The sequence below is a fragment of the Anomaloglossus baeobatrachus genome, chromosome 1, assembly GCF_048569485.1.
Source record: "Anomaloglossus baeobatrachus isolate aAnoBae1 chromosome 1, aAnoBae1.hap1, whole genome shotgun sequence".
Taxonomy (NCBI): Eukaryota; Metazoa; Chordata; class Amphibia; order Anura; family Aromobatidae; genus Anomaloglossus; species Anomaloglossus baeobatrachus.
The window spans coordinates 620,233,875-620,255,122 of NC_134353.1; the positions used below are offsets into that span (position 1 = coordinate 620,233,875).

General features: G+C 39.4%; 1 protein-coding gene across 1 annotated transcript in view; it reads right to left on the minus strand.

Moving 5' to 3' along the window:
* Positions 1 to 21,248, minus strand: part of LOC142245804 (contactin-associated protein-like 4) — a 795,990-nt gene that overhangs the window by 65,843 nt on the left and 708,899 nt on the right. The window contains exons 18-19 of the mRNA XM_075318773.1: positions 19,254 to 19,493; positions 2,416 to 2,637 (exon numbers count right to left, since the gene is read on the minus strand). Coding sequence (XP_075174888.1) covers positions 2,416 to 2,637; positions 19,254 to 19,493 — 462 coding nt within the window. The remainder of the gene's footprint in view (positions 1 to 2,415; positions 2,638 to 19,253; positions 19,494 to 21,248) is intronic.

Sequence of the window (21,248 nt, forward strand, 5' to 3'; positions counted from 1 at the left end):
TCGCTGATCTCTAGTTAAGATCAATTAACTCATCTCAAATATTAAACCATGTAAAAAAATATCTGAAAGACATGTCAATAACAATATTGCATATTAAAAAATATAGCGATTCACTGCGAATTTAAATAAAAGTAGATTTTTTACATATAAGTAGGAAAAAAGTGAGGTTTGGAATTTTTTTTACATATCGTGTCTCACAAATAGGGAAAAATTTAAATTTTAATTTGTGTCTTTTAGAAATTCAAATGGAAACCAGTACAAATTCTTCAGCCTATTAGAATACAGTTTCATAATAATAGAAGAAAAATAGCGGCACTCCCTTTAAAATGTAGGTGTCCGGATAAGATGCCAATCCATTCAAATACAGTCCCTGACAGAAGTTCTGTCGCTTATCCATATTATGTAACTAAAAGCTTATAACCTGACTTTAAATTCATCCATTGGTATCATAAATTACTCTTTTGAAAGTTGAAACCCTCCCAAATGTGGTTTAGGCTATGAAAATAAAGTTGCTGCAAAGCTGAAATATTGATCATTTAATGAACACAGAAAGGTCAGATTTTGGCAAGACAAAAGTTTTGTCGCCCACAGAAAGTAATGTGAAATTCAAACAAGTAATTAACTTCTAATACAAAGATATGTTGCATAACATTGGTGATTGAAGTTGTGGTGCTATTAGAGCCATATTTAATATTTTGTATGACTTCCATGAGCTTGAAGGACTGCATCCATGCGGTTGAACAATGATTCATACAATTTATTGATGAAGTTATCAGGAATAGCAAAGAATGCAGTCTTACATACCTTGAAGAGTTCATCTAGATTCTTTGGTTTTGTCTTCCAAGCTTCCTTTTTCATCCTACCCTAAACATGCTCAATGATGTTCATGTCTGGTAACTGGGCTGGCCAGTCCTTGAGCACCTTGTTCTTCTTTGCTAGGAGGAACTTTGTTGTAGAGATGAATGTATGAGATGGAGCACCATCCTGCTGCAGAATTTGACTCTTTTGATTGGGAATGTAAGAGGAGGCTTATACTTCTTGATGTTTTAGGCTATTGATATTGCCTTCCACCTTGCAAATGTTTCACACACACACCCCTATACTGAATTTAACCCCAGACCATGATCTTTCCACCACCAAACTTAACTGTTTTCTGGATCCATATGGGCTCCAGTAGGTCTCCTGCAGTATTTGCAGTGGCTGTGGTGTTATTCAACTGAAGATTCATCAGAGAAATCCACCTTCTGCCACTTTATCAGCGTCCATCTGTTTAGCAGGCTGTGCGACTTGGCAAATCCCACACGTTTTTTTAATTGCCTTTTGTTTAGTGCTGGCTTCTGGGCACTGATTCCACCATTGAGGCCATTTTGAGACAGATTCCTACAAACTGTTATAGATGACACAGGGACTTGAGGTTACTAGGCCTGTTGGAGCTTTGCTGCAGTGGAAGAGGGTCTGGCTTTGGATTTTCTAACCAACAAATATTTCTCCTGAGCACTTGTCTAGTGGGGTCTGCCAGACCTGAGCTTGTCAAAAACATCTCTAGTCTCTTCAAATCTTTTTTTAATTCTTTGTACTTGATGTTGAGACACATTAAAGGTGCCATCCACCTCTGCAGTGGATCTGGTCTTCAGCCTCTTGATAATCAAGGCTTTGGTCACAGGGTGGATTTTTCGCATGTTGTCAGAGGTTAAGTTGCAGTTCAACTGAAGGTCTGGGGTGCTGGCTTTCTATTTATACACACCCACTAATTAACCGATCATTTAGTGAGCACAGGTGAGGATGCAAACTAGGACTGGGTGCATTATATGACAAGACGACAAAACTTTTGTCTTTCCAAAATCTGACCATTCTGTAATAATTAAATGATCAATATTTCAGCTTTGTAGCAACTTTATTTTCGTAACCTAAACCAAATTTAGGAGGGTTTCAGGTTTCAAAAGAGTAATTTATGAAATCAATGAATGAATTTAAAGTCAGGTTATAAGCTTTTATTTGCATAATATGGATAAGCGACAGAACTTCTGTCAGGGACTGTATAGTAAAAAAGAAAAAATCCGACACTCAAGTTGACAAAAGAATTTCCGAGGTTTAATTCAATATAAAGGCGCTTTCCTACAGTGGTGATTCCGCATATTCACATGTGCTCCTGTTTTTCACAAGCTACCACTAACCACCAATCTTGTGTGAGTTTGAAATAGGTCCAGGCAAAGACCAAAATGTCCCTGATTGACACATATTGTGGTCATTGTATATTAGAATACAGTTTAGCCATTAGTTTACATGAATACAATATGTTTACAATATAGAAATTATTTTTGGTATATATTATTTAATTATATATTACGATATCTACAATGTATTACATATTTACTTATAGAAAATAATGGTTCTACATTTTGTACTTTTACTTACCATTTTTTGAAATGATAACTGAAATATACGCTTTATTTAGAGATTGTGCAAAAAGCAATAAACTTGGTGATTGAATTGTTCTGAACTGAAAAGCTATGCTCTCTTTAGAGTGTGAATCAGTGTAAATAGAAAATGTTTTAAAACTTGAATTTTTAATCATGGCATAATTCTCTTCAAAGTTGTACGTTAATGATGATTCTGCTTCAAATTGTGCAGAAATTTCTGTAAGACAAAGAAAAAGTAAGAACAAAAATATAGATTAAATATTCAATTTTTTACACATACAAGGAAATTAATAAAAAAATTCCTCCATCCAGGCACGCAACATTTCAATGCAAAATGAAAATCGGATGCAATGGGTTCCTGATTTCCTGCCTCTTTTTCTCGCTATGTATCTCCTGGTTATTTGTCTTACTCAAATTGCATCTACACCTCGATAGTTGGAGTTTTCAAAGATCGTTCTAATTAGGCTGCTCTCACATCAGTGGTATTCTGCCGCTATGACGGATCCGGCACAAATGCGGTTCAATACAGTTCAATGAAATCGTGGTAAGATAAAGTCACATGCTGTCATATGTGGCCGCATGTGACCGCATATGAACTTATCTTGCCACGAGTCCATTGAACTATATTGAATTGTACCGCATTTTTTATGGATCCAGTATTACGGCAGAATACTGCTGCTGTGAGAGCAGCCTTACTAAAGAATCTCTGTGCACATATATGTATGTGTATGTATAACCCTTTCATGAAAAAGGATGTATATATATACATATTTGCTCATGTTTTTGAATTTAATGCGGGCTCACTCGGTGAGCCCATATTAATCCCAGCACATGTCTGCTGATCTGATGAGCAGACATGTGCAACTAACAGGTGCTGGTGGATCTCTGAACCACTCATGCCTGTTGACCTCTTAGATCGCACTCACAAACTCTGACAGAGAGAGCTAAAATGCTCAGGTGGGCATCATGCTATTGCCCACCACCATCAGAGCACTGGCTTTCACAGGAGATCAACATTTCTGCTTATCACAGTGGTACTGAAGCATCACTCTGATCAGAAGTGATCAGACAGTGCAGGAAAAAGGTCCCCTAAGGGGACTAGTAGAATCAATAAAAAATGTAAAAAAAAGTTTTAAAAAATGTGGAAAAAAAACCCCCAAACTAAAAGTTTAAATCACCCCCCTTTTGCCCCATTGACAATAAAACAATAATAATAAAAAAATCCACATATTTGGTATCGCAGCATTCAGAAAATATAGAATTAATTAACTGATCAGTAAAGGGCTTGGTGAGAAAAAAAATCAAAACTTTAGAATTACAGATTTTAGGTCGTCGCTACATTGCATTAAAATGCAATAACAGGCAGTCAAAACATCGCATCTATCCAAAAATGGTATATTACATAGTTACATAGTTACTTAGGTTGAAAAAAGACCTAGGTCCATCTAGTTCAACCTTCCTCCACCAGTTCTACATTTAGTCACTAAGTCATTTATAACCAACAATGTTTTGTGTACTGAGGAAATCATCCAGCCCTTTTTTAAAAGCTGTTATAGTATCTGCCATTACTACCTCTTGTGGTAGTGTATTCCACAGCCTGACCGCTCTAACTGTAAAGAACCCTTTCCTATTTAGGTTTCGGAATAGGAAAGGGTTCTTTACAGTTAGAGCGGTCAGGCTGTGGAATACACTACCACAAGAGGTAGTAATAGCAGATACTATATGAATGAGGACTCTTTTGTTTTTATACCTGTAGTCCGAAACGCATTAAGCATCTCCATGTTATTATACTGTTTTCGGTCTTCATGCGATTTTAAAAACTTTTGGAATAAAGAATATGATGATTTTATCTTAAACAAGGAATTTGTGCCGGATTCTATTCCCTTCTATGTTACTTATCTGCAGCTGGTTGGAACTTACCAGCAGATGCCGAGCACCCAGGATATCCAGCAGTCTGGGCTGCAGGTGAGCTGAAAAATCCTTTTTTCTCAAAAAAATATGGAGTCATTCAAAATTACAACTTATCTCGCAAAAACCCAAGCATGTGGCTATGTTGACGGAAACATAAAAAAATTTTGGCTCTTAAAGGGAGAAAAACAAAAACTATAACGGAAAATCGCCCATGGGTGAAGGGGTTAAAATAGGTGGCATATTTGGTTTGGTCAAGCCTTTATTGATGTATGTATGTTTGTTTATGATTTTTTTGTGCTTTGCACTATTTGACTATATGCATTAAGATATGCAGGTTACTTATGTACATAGTATTGGAGTCAGGGTATTTTTCAGTATACTTTCCTGGTATCCCTGCTTTTCGTCTTTAAATTAATACTTATATGCTATTTACCTTGATTTTATATTTCAATAAAGTGATTTCTTTTTATTATTTCTTAACATATTTTTTATTATTGGGGTTTACACATCTAAGGAATAAAATAAGTATAACTCTTAAAAAGCTATTATTGTCTTGTTACCTTTCCCACTGCAGCCCTATATTTCAAATCTGACATGTGTCACTTTTAAAGATGAGCAAATAAAGTGGAATTGAATTCTTCTCAAATTTCCAAAGCTGTACGTTTGCCAAAATACAGGGGTTTTTTGTCATTCACCTCAGTGCAGATTCAGCAAGATGGAGCTGCTAGCTGCCAATTTTTCTGAACCATAAAAGACATCAAAGTGAGAAAATTAAAAAACAAAACAAAACAAAAAAAAACAACTTATCTTCATTTCTCAGGCCCTCTCCGCTACTCATTGCCACCTGTCCAAATCTTGTTGCAATTTTGAATTGTTATGAGCAGCGCTGAAATCCCTATTGCCTTAGTTGCAAGGCCAAAGATTCCAGGTTTGCCAGGCCAATAAAACCCAGAAGACTGAGGCCCTGGGTATTTTGGCATGGATACTAGACCCAGACAAATGGCGGTGAAGAGCAGAGGAGCTCAAGAGGAAAACGACTTTTTTTATTTTTTACATATTATGGATATTATTTTAGGGGGGTCTGTAGAAACCCCAGAGTATAATAAGGGACATGAAACATGTGGAGAATAATTTCTCCACATATCAAATTTCCTGGGGAAAAAGTGCAAAGAGGTGAAATTGAATTTATGTGTGATCTTCTCATCCTTATTTACTTTATTTGGAAAGCCTCTACTTACCCTACTGATTCATAGATAGTGACAGGCAAGTTTGCAGATACCTGAGATCAGTGGGTCTAACCAGGTTTAAAACAAACCCCGGTTACGGCTCAGAACTGATCTCGGATATCTGGCTAGAGGCTAGTCCCAGAGTACAATAAGTCTATGGGGATCAGAATTCAGCACTTAAAGATGGTGGTAGAAGAGATAGGGGGTTGGAGCAAGCGCATTATTCTTACAGGTCTCCAGAGTGGTTGTAACTGCTTCATTCTACTTTCGGGGCCACTCAATTACCTTTATACATATTCACTGCTTACTCCACCCACCAGCAGTCCTGGGATTTGTGATCGGTTGCAGTCAGACAGCGCCCCAACCCTGTGTAACCGCGTGTCTGACAGCTTGCAATAACAGGCCCTGTCTGTGGGTCTATTGGTATGAAAATGAATAAATAAATAAAAAATTGGTGTAGGATCCCATGTATTATGATACCCAGCACAGATAAAGCGCACAGCTACAGGCTGCAGTCTCCCGCCATGTACTTATCTTAGCTGTGTATTAAAATAAGAGGAACAGCATGTGGCTTTTAAAAAAAATATTTAAATAAACGATTTAAAAAAAAACTGCATTCAGTCCACCCCAATTTTGATACCCAACTATGATAAAGCCAAACAGCTGGGGGCTGGAGTTTTCAAGCTTACAATATCCATGCTTATTGGCCCCCCCCAGCCTAAAAATAGCAGCCTACAGTCGCCCAGAATTGTTGCATCCAACAATCCCAGAACTTTACCCAGCTCATCCCAATTGCCCTGGTGTGGCGGCAATTGGGGTAATAAGGGGTTAGTAATAACTCATAGCTGCCACTAAGCCCTAGAGTAGTAATAGGAGGCATCTATGAGACCCCTCATTGCTAATCTGCAAATAAAAATAAACACAAATGCTGAAAAATCCTTTATTTGAAATAAAATGCAAAAAACCTGCCATCTTTCAACCGTTTTTTAACACCCCATAACGCCTAGGTGTGTGTAATCCACATGAGGTCCCAACTCGATTCCAACTTCACTACAAATGAAATGTCAGTGAGCAGTCATAGAACATTACCACCCACGATGAGCTTCAGGCAGAGACTAAGCCATGCGATCAGAGGTGATCCACCTATGAAAACAGGTAACCTCACCTTAGGTGACCTCATTAAACTGAGTGACCTCACTGAGGACACTGAGATCACAGACCTGCATCTCCAAGCAGAAAATTGCATTTTTTTGCCAAGAGATGCAGAATTGGTGCTGAAATTTCTACACCTTATTTCTGCACCCATCTAGCCCTCCTGGAAAAAAAAATGCTTCAAAACTGCATGCATTATGATGTGGTTTTGATGCGGTTTTTTTTTTGCCAGGAGCTGTAAATTGGATGCGGGTTTTGACTAGGAAGTGCAAATTTGGTGCTGAAATCTGGTGCAAAGATTTCAGCACCAAATTTGCACCTCCTGGCAGAAAAATCGCACCGAAACGGAGTAAAACCTGTTTTTGTGCAATTTTAGGCCAAGAAATGCAGATTTGGAGCTGAATTTTTTACACCAAATGCCTGCATCAAATTTTCACCTCCTGGCAAAAAGTCGCTTTACTATTGCATCAAAATCGCATGGTGCTTTGATATGGTTTTCTTGTCAAGAGATTCAGGTCTGTGAACTCAGTGACCTCACCTGAGGTCACTCCGTTCAATGAGGTCACCTAAGATCAGGTGACCTGCAGTCACAGGTAGTTAACTATGGGAACCTATAGCTGTGACCGCAAATACCCTGAGAGACATCACCAATCATCTCTGCATCTTATTCTCTGCCTGAAGCTCACAGCAGGTGGTCATGTCTCACTGTCATTTCAGAGATGGGATCATCATGAGAATTCATGTGGATTACATAAGACCTGCGTGTTTTGGGGTTAATAAAGGTGTAAAAGAGAGATTTTTTTTATATTTTATTTCAAATAAAGGATTTTTTTGGTGTTTGTGTTTATTTCTTCTCACTTTCAGATTAGTAATTTGGATGGGTCTCATAAACACCTACCATTACTAATCTGGGGCTTAGTGGCAATTGTGAGCTGTTATTAACCCTTTATTACCCCAATTGCCACAGCACCAGGGCAATCGAGATTAGCAAGGTAAAGTTTCGTTATTGTCACATCTAATGGATGCAACAACCCTTGGAGACTGCAGGCTGCTATTTTTAGGATGAGTGAAAACCATAACCATGGATCTCTCTAGCCTGAGAATACCAACACCCAGCAGTCAGGCTTTATCATAGATGGGTATCAAAATTGGGGGGCATTGCATGCTGTTTTTTAAATTTTTTTATTTAAATAATTAAAAAAAAAGCCACATGGAGATCTTCTTATTTTGATACACAGTCAAGATAAGCACACAGGTGGGGGCTGCAACCTGTAGCCATAAGATTTATCATGGCTGAATATCTGGGGGGACCCTATGCCAAGTTTTTTAATTTTTTTATTTTTTCACAAAAGGACAGGGTCTGTGATTGCAAGCAGTCAGATACGCTGTCACACAAGGTGGGGGCGCTGTCTGACTGCAACCAATCAGAGACCCCGGGATTGGGTGGGTGGTGGAAGCAGTGAATGTTTATGAAGGTAAATGAGCGGCCCCTTGAAGTAGATTGAGGAGCCTCGAAAGAAGTTACAGCTGTGTAGAAGATCGGTAAGTTTAGCGCACCTGCTTTATTCTTATTTTCTTTATTTTTTCTTTATTTTATTTTTTTTATTACCCAAGTTGCTAGACCTGGATCATTACCCTGAGTTCTCTTAGAACTCTGGGCCAGTGCTAGGGTACTTTTGAACCTGTGTGGATCAAGACTTTTACAGTTCGAGTCTGCCCATCACTATTCATAAACTTTTTCATAACACATTGCACTTTATGCTAATAGTAAATATAGGCAAATATGTTACACATTTATGACAAAATCTGAAAGTCAATTTTATGCCATTGAAGCAGATAACTGTATCCACAAAATATTTAGTAATTAATGTTTACAATATGTCTATTTTATGTTGGCATACTGTTTAAATTGCCCTTTTTTATAAATGAAATTCAAGTGCCTTTGAAATGGCTACATATGAAATATCCCAAACTAAAATTACACACCTCAAATATTCAAAACAGCATTAATAAGTCTGTTAACATTTGTGGCACATCACATTAATTAGAACTCAGTACTAAAGATGAGCCACCCCCCTGGAGTTTGAATTCGGTTCAGTTCGTCGAACGGTGCTCCGTTCGACGAGCCGTTCGTCGAACCATTCGTCGAATTCTCGAACCCCATAGAAAACAATGGGAGGCAATCACAAACACATAAAAACACATTCTAAATGTACACATACAGTTAATAAACATTGCCATAACACTTACCTGTCCCCGCGATCTGTCCTGCACTCTGTCTCCAGCAGCTTTTCCATCGGATAATCGCTGCGTCCTCTCGGTAACCAGCAGTGATGACAGGTCCTATCGTGACGTCAAAATAGCATGTGACCAGTCACGTGTCTATTATCTCATTGGCTACAGACTGGTCACATGGCTTGGACATCATGCTAGGTCCTGTCATTGCACTCTCCGGTACACGGTGCACGTTGGTGTATCGTCGTGTACCGGCGACATGCCCTGGCACACGGTCGACTCCCCGTTCTGCTTCCCCATTCCATTATTGACCGGCTGACACAGCCAGTAAATAACGGAGATCACCATTGCCAGAGCAACGCGCCTGTTAGCGTCTTTCTCCCATGCAGTACTGCTGATGGAGCAGAGCTGCATGTGTTGAAGGAGAAAGAAGACAGAAGACCATGGATCGTGGAGGTATAAGAGTGACTAATAAACATGGAGTCTCTGTGTCTGTGTATTTACTTCTATTAAAGTATTTTTTCTCTGTGGTGTCTTTTTTTAACCATTTATTGGAGATTCTTAATGGCCGGGTCAAACTTGCCTGACATTAAGAATCGCTGGCTTAATACTAGCTAGTAAAACAAAGCTAATATTAAATCATTATTACCCAGCAAGCCACCTGGCTTCAGGGCTGCTGGAAGAGTTGGATACAGTGCCAGATGATGGCGCTTCTCTGAGAGCGCCATTTTCTGCGGCGGCTGCAGACTGCAATTCACAGCAGAGGGGCCCAGAAACCTCGGGCTAACCTGTGCTGCGGATTCCAATCCCCAGCTGACTAGTTGTACCCAGCTGGACACAAAAATGGGGCGAAGCCCACGTGGTTTTCTTTTTTAATCATTTCATGAAATTCATTAAATAATTAAAAAAAGGGCTTCCCTATATTTTTAGTTCCCAGCCTGGTTCAAATAGGCAGCAGGGTTTGGGGGCAGCCGTACCTGCCTGCTGTACCTGGCTAGCATACAAAAATAAGGCGAAGCTCACGTCATTTTTTTTTTTTTTAGTTTTTTGGGGAAAAAAATAAAAAATGCTTCCCTGGATTTTTCATTGACAGTGACGGTAACACCAAGCAGTGGGGGTTAGCAGCCAGTAGCTGCTTGGATTACCCTTATCTAGCAATACAAAAAATGCAGCGGGAGCCCATATATTTTTTTTTATTATTTATTTAATTAACTAAAACAAAAATGGGCTTTCCTGTATTTTGACTGCATCACATGATAGTGCTGTAAAAATAAATCATTAAAAAAAAAATGACATAGCGCCCCGCGGTATTTTTGATTCTTAGTGCAGTTAAAGCAGACAGCTACGGGTTGCCACTCCCATCTGCCTGGCGTTACCTTGGCTGGCAATCAAAATACAGGGAAGCCCATTATTTTTTTTTATTTAAAAAAATAGTTAAAAAAAAATGACGTGCTGTCCCCCCATTTTTTGGGGATCCAATGTGGAGGTCACCCCAGGCTCTTTTTTATAATTATTTTATAAATAATAATAATTACAAAAAAAATTAGGGTCCCCCCTACGGACAGCTGACAGCTGTGGTCTGGTATTCTCAGGGTGGGAAGGTCCATAGATATTGGCACTTCACAGCCTAAAAATAGCAGGCCACAGGTGCCCCAGAAGTGGCGCATCCACTAGATGCGCCAATCCTGGCGCTTCACCCCAGCTCATCCCGTGCCCTTGTGCAGTGGCAAATAGGGTAATAAATGGGGTTGATACTAGCTGTAAGGTCACCTGACATCAAGACCAGCAGTTTGGGATGTTATGGCGTCTATCAGATACCCGACATCACAAACTGTCAGTGCTAACAAAAAAAGATGTATTTAAAAAAACACTCCCCAAAACATTCCCTCTTTCACCAATTTATTGTAAGGAAAAAAAAAAGAGGGGGTGCCACGATGACTCTGGACCATCTAGAATATGGGGGGACACGCTCAGGGAACGTATCCTCCATTTTCTAGGAGTGCAGACCCTCCATGTTAGGAGTGTGGGTGCAATGAATCTGCACCCACTCTCCCCGGGTCCACAGCAGCAGAGTCCATGTCGTTAGTGTTGCTACCAAAGCTGCAATGACTTGCTCATGAGGTAAGGGCATGCCTAATCAGGAGAACTATTCTACATTTCCAAATATTGGTATTTGCTGATATTATTGCTATTCCACCTACTATATATTGGGGATAGGATCTTGGAGATGGAATACCCCTTTAAGTCCAGTTATCCAGCTGAATGAATATTAAACAACATAGCTCGCTATTTAGACATGTTTTCTTGTGGCGTATAACGGACTCTCATGTTTGGTAGTCGTTCAGCAGGGCAACTATAAAATCAAATACCTCCATTTGGAAATATAGTATAGCTCTCCTGATCAACTATGTTCCTTACCTCATGAGCAGGGCATTGCAGTTGCTTACAGATGCATGGTTACCGCCACTCACTGTATCTGAACACAGGAAGCTGAGCTGACAGCCGCTCTGTGCATGCGGCAGCATCTATTGTGAAGGAGGGGCCTCGGGGGATCAACGCAGCACAGGTACGGGGGTCACCCGGGAACATCTGGGGGGTTATAGGGGGGGACCTGGCAGGGCCTGGGGAGGAGTTTTCTGTCGCATATGTCATGGCATATTCCTGAAACCCCGGAGATTTTCTGACGCGGGGGGGCGCTATTCACTTATTTCTGCCTGCTGTTTATAAACGGTGCTTTTTTTTCACGGGTGCATCCGTGTGGCATCCGTTTCCATTCCCTATACGGTCCTTATGTCTGTTTGTCATCCATGTGCCTTCTGTTTTTTTTGCGTTCTGCAAAAAAACTGAAGGAGGGAAAATGCATAAATTTACCCAGGATCCATAGCTTCAACCTACATGAGGCGGTCACATGTTCACTCCAGTGCCATTTTCTACTGCTTTTCACAGCGTAGAGCGCTCTGGTGATTTTCTTGTGCTTGTACACTTCATAACAGTCTTTTCTGTCATTATAATGGCAGAAAGACACATAATGTCCCACTCTTCTGCATTTTGTAATTTTGCACCCTTTGGTGCCTTTCATGTGGCACTAAGGGATGCTTAGCCTTGTATTTGCCAAAAAAAAAAATAAAAAAAAATGACGTGGGGTTCCCCCTATTTGTGTAGCCAGCTAGGGTAAAGCAGACGGCTGCAGCCTGCAGACCACAGCTGGCAGCTTTACCTTGGCTGGTAATCCATAACTGAGGGCACCCCACGCTGTTATTTAAAATTAAATAAATAATTAAAAAAAAAAAACACGTGGGGGTCCCCCCAAAATTGGATCACCAGTGAAGGTAAAGCGGACAGCAGGGGTCTGATATTCTTAGACTAGGGAGGTCCATGGTTATTGGACTCTCCCCAGCCTAAAAATAGCAGGCCACAGCCGCCCCAGAAGTGGCACATCCATTAGACGTGCCAATCCTGGTGCTTCACCCCAGCTCATCCCGTGCCCTGGTGCAGTGGCAAATGGGGTAATATATGGGGTTAATATCAGATGTGTAATGTCACCTGGCATCAAGCCCTGGGGTTCGTGATGTCAGGCATCTATCAGATACCCAACATCTCCAACCCAGTCAGTAATAAAAAAAATAGATGACAAACATTTTTATTTGAAAAAACACTCACCAAAACATTCCCTCTTTCACCAATTTATTAGAAAGAAAAACAAATCCAGGTCTGCTGTAATCCAAGGGGTTTCCATAACGATCCATACCATAGTCACTGTCCCAGTCAATGAAGCACAGAATGTTCCCCATTGGCTGGGAGAGCAATGCAGTGACCTGAGCTAACATCAATAGGTCAGCCCAGGTCACTGCAGGGCATGACAAGTGCTGCTGTCAGGAGCGAGGTACATTACCTGCGGTGACGATCTCCTGCACTGCTGATAGCAGAGCTGTCACTGACTTCAATGACCGCCACCTTCACAGCCAAGTATCACGGGAGCCTGCGACGTCACCGCCAGGTGGGTGGAGCCAAGTGGGGCCATGTGTGCGGAGTGTGAGGTGGGTGGAGCCTAGCAGGGTTATCTGTACAGAGTGCCAGGTGTGTGGAGCCAAGCGGGGTAATGTGTGCAGAGTGTGAGGTGGGTGGAGCTAAGCGGGGTAATGTGTGTGGAGTGCGAGGTGGGTGGAGCCAAGGGGGGTAATGTGTGCAGAGTGCCAGGTGGGTGGAGCCAAGTGGGGTAATGTGTGGGGAGTGCAAGGTGTGTGGAGCTAAGCGGGGTAATGTGTGCGGAGTGCAAAGTGGGTGGAGCCTAGCGAGACTATGTGTGCGGGCGACGGAGTGTGAAGTGGGTGGAGCCTAGCGGGTCCATGTGGCGCTGAGGACGTCAGTGCCGGGGACTGCATGGCTGGGGACAGGTGAGTGTGTGTGTGTGTGTGTGTGTACATGCCGAGTGCAGGAGGGGGCGGAGCCGAGCAGTTAAGTGTTGGCTCCCTGCACACGTAACTAGGATAAAAATTGGGTTATCAAGCAAAGCGCTTTGCTTGGATACCCGATATTTATCTTGGTTACCAGCTTACGCAGGCTGCCAGCGATGGCTCCCTGCACACTGTAGCTGTAAAAAGGCCTGCTTCTGGTGATCGAACCGTTCTCGAACATAACTCGAACTGTCGTGCTTTTAGCAAAAAGCTCGAGTTCCATCTCGAGCACCCCCAAAATCACTCGAACATGAAATTGGCGAACCTCGAACCTCAAACATCGCTCAACTCTACTCAGTACACGTGAAATTGAGACATTTTATTTGCAGATATTTCATTTCTTATTAATTTATATTCTGTAATAGAGCAGCTGAACATAGAAATGTGACAAAACATTTATTACTTAGATTATTTCAAATGTGTTTAATTAAAGTTTGTAAAGCCAAGATATATCTCGATCATTTATATTTTTACTTAGATTAAACAGATTTTTAGAAATATCTCACGTGTGGCCTCGTTGGGTTATTTTACGCAAACACAAGCCTTTAGAAAATGAAGGAGAACTTTATAAAGTTTGGGATTTCTTCTTTGAATAACGTTATTTTCCACATATTTTAGGTAGGCAGAGGCCTTTAGGTTCCAAAACATAAAAAACACATCTCAAAAGACCCATCTTTGGACCCTACACACCACAAATAATTTGTTACGGTTTGAGTATTTTCATACAACAGAATGTATTAGACTTGAAGGTGGAAATTAAAAAAATGTAATTTTCCTATAAAATGTAGCTTTATCATAATTATTTAATTCTCTAAAGAGCTAATAGGAGAAAAAGTACCCCCACTTTTTTCACAATTTTTCCCAAGTACTACAGTACCACATATATGGTGAAAAACTGCTTTTTGGGTGCACAATATACTGTATATCAGAAGTGAAGAAACACTATTTGGAGAGTGGATTTTCTGTATTGTTTTTAGCCTACTTTTGGCATATCTCAAAGTACATTTGAATAGTATTCTAGTGATATAGTAAGGAGTAATAACTTTTATTTGGGCTCTTCTTGTTTTTCAATTATTTTGTTGGCATATTTGACATATGTGAGGTTCATCAGGACAAAATGAGATCTGTTGGGGGTATTAAAAAATCGACATAAATTTTGCCATTATTGTTCAGATTTTCTTTCTATTGCATTAAGCATGTAGCATGACCTAACTACTTTAATCTGTAAGTAAATATGATTCTGTTGGCACAAATTTATATCCTTTGTATTACTATTTTTACATAAAAATAACATTGCACTAAAGTTACATTCATTGTTTTTATTGTATGAGTGACAGGTTTTTTATTTTTCATTGATGAAGTTGTATGCACGGTAGTTTTTTGCAGCACCATTAGACAATAACACCATTTTATGATGCATGCAATTTTGGCAATTTTTTACAGCTTTTACATATTCATTTTATAGCACTGGTTCTTAAAACTGTGAAAGCAACAATTATGTGCATGTTTTGGTTATTTACATTTCTTTATATAATAATGCTGTCATGATCCAGGACCGATATTCCCCGCTCCAGAGTTACCAAGACCCAGTCTGGTTATGTCAGAAGTTATCTCCCATCGGCCTCGTTCCGGTTTCAGGAGACACTCTATCTGGGTGCTGCACCAGCATTCCTGTGCTGGTTATAGTTTTGCTCTGCAGTCTGTGACTTGCTCTGGTGAGATTTCCTGTTTGATCTGACTCCTTGTTACCATGCCCTTACTGTACCCTCCATCGCTCGTCCATCTGTCCCACTCCTTGACTTCCCTCTCTTATTATTTGTTTAGCCATCCTGGTTCATCTTCCTTACCGTGTTTGTGTCCCCTCTGGTCATGTCTTCTGTTCACTGTGCCCTTTGTGTTCCCCTCTGCATACTTGATCTCCCGACATCCAATCTCGGTTCTGTTTTCTGACCTGATCTTGATCCTGCCTCTACAGTGACTTGACTTCCTGCTAGACCCTGATTGCTTGACTACTCTATTTCCCCCTGGTGGTTCACCTGTGAACTGCCTGCTGAACTTACTCTCTGTACTTTATCCTTCTTTCTGTTACAGTGTTATTTTGACTCTCCTTCACTACTCTGCTGCCACCTGGTGGGGAATACGCTGTACTACTTCTTACCAGCCCTTTGTACAGCATGACAAATTCCTCTTTATTTAGGAAATTTTGATTTTTCATGTTCCTTTTATTTTTGCTTTTTAAATGCTTGGTTTTTTTTACCTTTATTTTTGTACCACTATGGAACTGTTAACCCTTATAACAACTTGTAAAATGCTTGTACTGTAATGCATTATACCATTAAGTATTTTCAGTGACAAAACAGCCTTTTAGGAATTAGAGTAGTTTAGGTGTTGTCAATATCATAGGGAAAGCAAGTACTGGTTCACCAGAGGAGGAAGAAAGGAGGTAATAGCATGATGACACAGAGCTGTAAACAGCACAGGAGGTGGAATAGGACAAGTACTTAAGTGCTTAAAAAAAAGTAACATCACTGACAGGTGCCAGTGAATAGCAAGGTTGGGAGGGTCATGGAATAAGTACTGGAGATATGGAAAAAGAAATAAGGGTGCACTGGCATGGATGACAAACAGCGGTAAACTACACCAGAAACAGGGTGGGAGATGAAGGACAAGAATCATCAGCACAGGAAAGTGTAAGTACGGGAGTACAGAAGGGGGGACAAAGAGCAGTAAACAGCACCATACACAGGGCAGGAGATTAAGGACATGGATAATCAGCACAGGGTGGGAATAAGTTTGGCAGTACAGAAGGGGGACAGAGCAGTAAACAGTACAATACATATGGAAGGAGATGGAAGACAAGGATAATCAGCACAGCATAGGAGTAAGTATGGGAGTACAAAAGAAGGGGATAAAGAGGAGTAAGCAGCACCATACACAGGGCAGGAGATGAAGGATAAGCATCATCAGCACAGTGTAGGTGCAAGTATAGGAGAAAAGAAGGGGGGGACAAAGAGCAGTAAACAGCACCAGACCAGACACAGGGCAGGAGATGAAGAACAAGGATTATCAGCACAGTGTAGGTGCAAATATGGTCACACAGAAAGGGGGGAAGCGGGAAATACTACAATGGTGACAATTAAAACACTAAAAAAAAAAAATTACTTGTATATCACAAATTTAATGAATTGTACTATAAAATAACATGATATTTAACCTGACTATTGAAAACTGTAAAAAGAAAATAATGGTGGATTTGTTATTTTGTTGTTTATTTTCCCTCACAAAAAAATGAAAATGTCATATATATCTTTGTATGTCGGTACCATGAAAACTTAAACAGATCTTGAAAAAAAAAAAATGCCATCATAACGCCCCACGATTAGAAAACTGTTTTTAAAAGAGATGCCTCGTAGAACAAATGATAAAGGCAAAACTATTAAATCAATTATGGAATTGCTGTTTTGTCTTTTTTTTTTTAAATATTGCTTTCTCAAGATCTAAAATTGATATATCTTTGGGGTTAAAATTGAAACTGTTAACTATTTAATCTACAACTTTAAATGCTAGATATATGCATAAGTCAATTTTTCACATTGCTAATATAATTGATGGCAACAGAATAACTGGAAAAAAAATTAATTAAATAAAATGGTTTTCTGGTTCTGACAACCCCGTTATAAATGTCCTAATTTTCTGTATGTTTATCAAGTATGAACATTGGCTACAAGGAGCAACTTTTGCTCCAGAGGTCCCTGCACATTCATGCACCACAGCGAAATGATTTCACTTGGCACGTTCATTTTCGCTGTAATGGAGCCGCAGTGTAATTGAACACTTGCTGCTATGTTCTCTAGATGGGTTCTGTTGCTCACTGGTTTTCTGCCACATTCCATAATCAGCTTATAATCAGGAAACCCTTTTAGTATTGATTAATGTTTGTTCATCCTAGTGTCCTTATAGCATCCAGTATAATGATGTACATTTGTTTTTCCTTATGTGCATTTGGTATCTTAGCTATTTTTATTTTAAAGTCTATAGGTCAAATTCATCACGGTGTTTTCACAAGAGATTTGGTGTAAAATACCACATAAAGTCATAAACTGTTTGCGCTACTCGACGTTATGCAAAAATGTTGCAACTTTTCTCATTTTTATGTCAGTCCTGGTCAGCTCCACCACAGTGGATGGAATGTGGCAGGATGGACTGTGTAGCAAAGCTAATTTGGCAAATTACACCATAAATGTATACCGTAAATATATATCAGCCAATGGCTGAAAAACATTTAAAATGGAGGCACACAGAAGTTGTCAAATGCACTTAAGTTATTAGGAGACATCAGCCTCTTCAAAATGTTTGCATATTTTACTTAAGAGCTCCCTTTATTAACCCCTTCATGAACATATATATACAGTATACACATATATATATATATATATATATATATATATACATCCTTTGCCATGTCTGTCCCTTTAATGCAGCGAGCCTGCATTATTCCTGGCACATGACTACGGATATGATTAGTAGACATGTGCAGCTAACATGAGCAGGTGGATCTGCCTTTAAACCCCTTAGATCGTGCTGTCAAACTCTGACAGCGCAATGTAACGTTCTCCGGTGGGGATCGTACGCTGTTCCCTGCCGTCATCGCCGGCTCTGTGACATGATCACATTGCACCAATGGGTTGTCATAGCAGCGTGATGTTAGCTGATGACCTCTGCTTCTGTCATGACTCTTTTCCTGTGAGTGCCGGCAGAGTGTGCCGACATTCACAGGCATTTCTGCTGATCAGAATGATGCTGAAGCACCTCTCTGACAGACAGCGAAGGCATGAAATCCCCTAAAGGGACTAGTAAAATCAATAAACAATGTTTAAATTTTTTAAACAAAATATGAAAATAAAGTCTAACAAAAAGCTCAAATCATCCCCCTTTTGCCCCATTGAAAATAACACAATTAAAAATATACATATCTATGGTATCGCCGAGGTTCAGAAATTCTCAGTCTATCAAAATATAAAATCAATTAATCTGACTGGTAAAGGGTGTAGCAGCAAAAAAGTCAAATCGCCCAAATTCATTTTTCTTGCCACTTGAACATTGCAATAAAATGTAATAACAGGCAATCAAAACATCACATCTATCCACAACTTGTATAATTACAAATGTCAGCTCAAGATGGAAAAAATAAGCCTTCAGTGAGCCCCAGATCCCAAAAAATGAGAACGTATATGGTGACAAAAGTGCAATTCTTTTTTTACAAACTTTAGAATTTTTTTTTCTGCTTACATAAAAGTAAAACTATACATGTTTGGTATCTACAAACTCGTACTGACCTAGGGAATCATATTATAAAGTCATTTTTACCATTTAGTGAGCATGGTAAATAAAAAAAACTCAAGAAACAAGTGTGGAATTGCTCTTTTTTTTTCAATTTCACCACACTTGGAATTTTTTTCCCATTCTCCAGTACAATATGGGGCAAAAGGAATGGTGTTATTCAAAAATTCAACTTGTCCCACAAAAAATGACTGACAAATAAAAAAGTTATGGCTCTTGGAAGAAGGGAATGGAAAAACTTAGCCGAAAAATATAAAATCACCAGGTGGTGAAAGGATTAAAAAGCTGGTTCCCTTTCAGTAAAATCATTGTCCCTGCTGTAGGTTAATATAAAGAAACAAACCGTGCTACACTCACTGTCCTCAGGTCAACTGTTGAGTCTCCAGCAATGCTTTACGGAAAGTTCATTTACTGAGAATCTCCATTAACAAAATTGAGTCAAAGTCATGCAAAGTTCAAATATAAAGATAACGTTTCGACTTATTTACTATAAAAATTGCCAAGTAAATTCTTACCTTTCTTACAAAATGCTCCAGTATATGCTGACGAACTGCAGTTACAGGAAAACCCATTCTGTTTTTCAATACATTTTCCTTCATTTTGACATAAGTTCCCATAGCTACTACAGTGACCAGGGCAGCCCGGTATGATATCTGGGGTCACCTTTGCTCTTTCTTCCAAGTCAATAAGAATGCCATTCAACTTCAAGGAGCGAATGCAGCCTAAAAATCCTTTCAGTCTTGAAGGTGTTCCACCTGTTTAATAAAAAGTAATAATATACATGATTAACTGGTCAACATATTTGTAAGTGCGTCACTTCAATAGGCAGGTGCCTTTTTTTTTTTTTGCTGATCGCTAAGTATACATATCATACCTTATTTTGCAACATGTTGTTAAACCTGCTGGTTTATTATTATCATAACTCAATATTCATATTATGGATGAGAATAAGGTAGGTTAAAGGGGTTGTCTCCTTAAGGGAATCCTCTCTATAACTGGGCTGTCTGCATGATGTGACGATCGTGTGACCTCCCTGTCAGTATGAGTACAGTGATGCTAGGATTTGCCCTATAGCCCACTGGCTGAAATCTGACTGGGAGTGTCATGGGATTTTGATGACACATGAGATGTATAGGTAAGAGGAAGTGAATGTACCAATGAAGGTTTTTGGGATTTTTTTTAATAGCAATTCTTGCCCAAACACATATTTTATAGTGTAGAGCTCCATAAGGAATGGGCTGATCACATGCTTGGCAAATTAACCATTATCCCTATTGGTCCGAATTCTGGGATGTGGCATATGGTAATGTGTAAATAGTAAACTAAGGGCATATACTGCATTGTTATGCAAATTTGACACTAATTTCCACATTTTTGAGATAGATTTATTCCACGAAGTGACATGAATGGTATGTGACATCTTGCCAATGTTAAGTGATGTTCTCTGTATATTTTTTAACCATAATTTTATTTCTATTTATTATAGTCATGACAAGACTGGATATGTAGGATGGACTAGAGTGACCTGTAATGTTTTGTATATTGTGATTATGTGGACCTTTAATGTCTTGAGAAAGGCTCTGCATTGGACAAAACGTTGCTCTTTTATGCTTTTTCCTCAATGTATGCTGGTACCCAATAATAAAATTGGGTCCAGCAAGGTATCACTTAGATTACAGGGTGCAGCTGTTCTGACATAATCCAAATTTTAGATTTAGCAAAGCAGCCAAGATGAGAAAACTGTTCCTGCTCAGACCAGGCTCTCAATAGAGACTGTACATTGACAGTGAGATGTCAATTAAAGGAGGGGGCATGCCAGACTGTCTGTGCCTGTGACATTGTGGTAGGAGCAATGAGAAATCCTGCTGCTTTAACAAACATAGCAAATAAGCAAAAAATCGGACAGGCATCACTGAATTCTCTGTGTTAATACTTGCAGCATGCTGGCTTCAGCTTACATAGCAAAACCCTGCTGACAGATTCCCATTAAAATTATGTAGATGGCTTGGTGCATGCCTAAACTTTTAGTGCTATCAACAACACATGAGTATCTCTCTATAAGGTAATGTAAAGTAAAGTTATAAAGATAATGCACTATATCACATTAATATGTATAGAGCATTTTGATTCTCCCACAACATGTAACATTCAATTTCACACTGCAAATCCCTTTTTTAATCAGAAAGTAGGTGGCGCTTTCACAGAGAGCACAGGCGTTATTTGCCAAGTGCTCCTGTGTATGTAAAAGTCAGGAAAATTGATGACAGCTGAATGATTGTCTAAATCATTATTTTGAAGAAAACTAGCAATTTTGTATTAGGGGTTTATAATCAGAGTAATGTAGATTCTTATTTACCAATATGTTGTTGACACAATATAGCACTGGTAATATAAAATATAACTTTTAATATTTTTATTAAAATGTAATAAAAGTGACACCCAAATAATACCACAAGATGTTTAGCACTAGAAACAAATCCAAATTGTCCACCAGTCAGAGCCTATTCCTT